This window comes from Lottia gigantea (genome assembly GCF_000327385.1).
Source record: "Lottia gigantea unplaced genomic scaffold LOTGIsca_65, whole genome shotgun sequence".
Taxonomy (NCBI): Eukaryota; Metazoa; Mollusca; class Gastropoda; family Lottiidae; genus Lottia; species Lottia gigantea.
This window is the reverse complement of record NW_008710211.1, coordinates 658058-659559: the sequence shown is the minus strand read 5'-3', so window position 1 is coordinate 659559 and position 1502 is coordinate 658058. Positions and strand designations below refer to the sequence as shown.

General features: G+C 39.3%; 1 protein-coding gene across 1 annotated transcript in view; it reads left to right on the top strand.

Annotated features, from left to right (window-relative positions):
• The window catches only part of LOTGIDRAFT_93046 (hypothetical protein), a gene marked incomplete at both ends in the record, with an annotated part of 3398 nt that extends 2561 nt beyond the window's left edge, over window positions 1–837 (top strand). Inside the window, one exon of the mRNA XM_009064792.1 lies at window positions 411–837. Within this exon, the coding sequence (XP_009063040.1) occupies window positions 411–837 (427 nt within the window). The remainder of the gene's footprint in view (window positions 1–410) is intronic.
• Window positions 838–1502: the final 665 nt, after the last annotated feature.

The window sequence follows — 1502 nt, the reverse complement described above, 5'->3', positions numbered from 1 at the left end:
AACTCAGCGACATCAGCTACTAGTGCAACCTCAGCAACATCAGCTACTAGTGCAACCTCAGCGACATCAGCTACTAGTGCAACCTCAGCAACATCAGCGACAAGTGCAACATCTGCAACTTCAGCTACTAGTGCAACATCTGCAACATCAGCTACTAGTGCAACCTCAGCAACATCAGCGACCAGTGCAACATCGGCAACATCAGCAACGAGTGCTACATCAGCAACATCAGCTACAAGTGCAACATCGGCTACTAGTGCAACATCGGCTACTAGTGCAACCTCAGCAACATCAGCGACCAGTGCAACATCGGCTACTAGTGCAACCTCAGCAACATCAGCGACAAGCGCGACATCTGCTACAAGTGCTACCTCCGCTACCTCTGCGACATCAGCTACAAGTATGACTAGTCCAACTTATATCTGGGATGAATGCACGACGTCTTGTAGTGGTAAACCGTATGGTTTGTATGCACATTGCGGAGATTGCTCTAAATTTGTCAAATGCTACCTGGGTACTCTGTCCACGTTCGACTGCTTGCCGAATTTGTATTATAACGCTGCAGTAGGACAATGTGACTATGTCCAGAACGCAGTATGTAGAACTTCTCCCTACACGGGACCCACATCTGCAACAAGCCCGACTTCACCGTCTGGACTTAATCCATTGTGTATCACAAGCTGTGAGGGTAAGAACACTGGAAATCATCCCGACTGTGATGATTGTACCCAGTATTTTACATGTGTAGGTAACACCAAATTTACAATGCCATGTCCATCAGGTACCAACTACGATACTAGTACTGGAGCCTGTGCTTTCCCTGCTGACGCCACGTGTGAAACTTGGTAAGGTTCTTCGATTGGATTCAAACCTTACATGGTCGATTGCACAAGAAAGCATCCCACTTATTTTTTTAACGCCTAAATTATGTTTTTGAAATCTTATATTTTTCTATCAATTTTTAATATAGATATTGCAATAATAAAACATATCAATTGATATAGAAACAGCACTGTTAAAATAGTGCTCAATACATCAATAGAAATACCACTGTTAAAATAGTGTTCAATACATCAATTGTAGAGCGATATAGAAATACCACTGTTAATATAGTGCCCAATACATCAATTGAAGAGCGATATAGAAATACCACTGTTAAAATAGTGCTCAATACATCTATTGTAGAGAGATATAGAAATACCACTGTTAAAATAGTGCTCAATACCTCAATTGTAAAGCGATATAGAAATTCCACTGTTAATATAGTGCTCAATATATCAATTGTAGATGAATATAGAAATACCAGTGTTAAAATAGTGCTCAATACATCAATTGTAGAGTGATATAGAAATACCACTGTTAAAATAGTACTCAACACATCAATTGTAGAACGATATAGAAATACTACTGTTAAAATAGTACTCAATACATCAATTGTAGAGTGATATAGAAATACCACTGTTAAAATAGTGCTCAATACATCAATTGTAGAATGATATAGA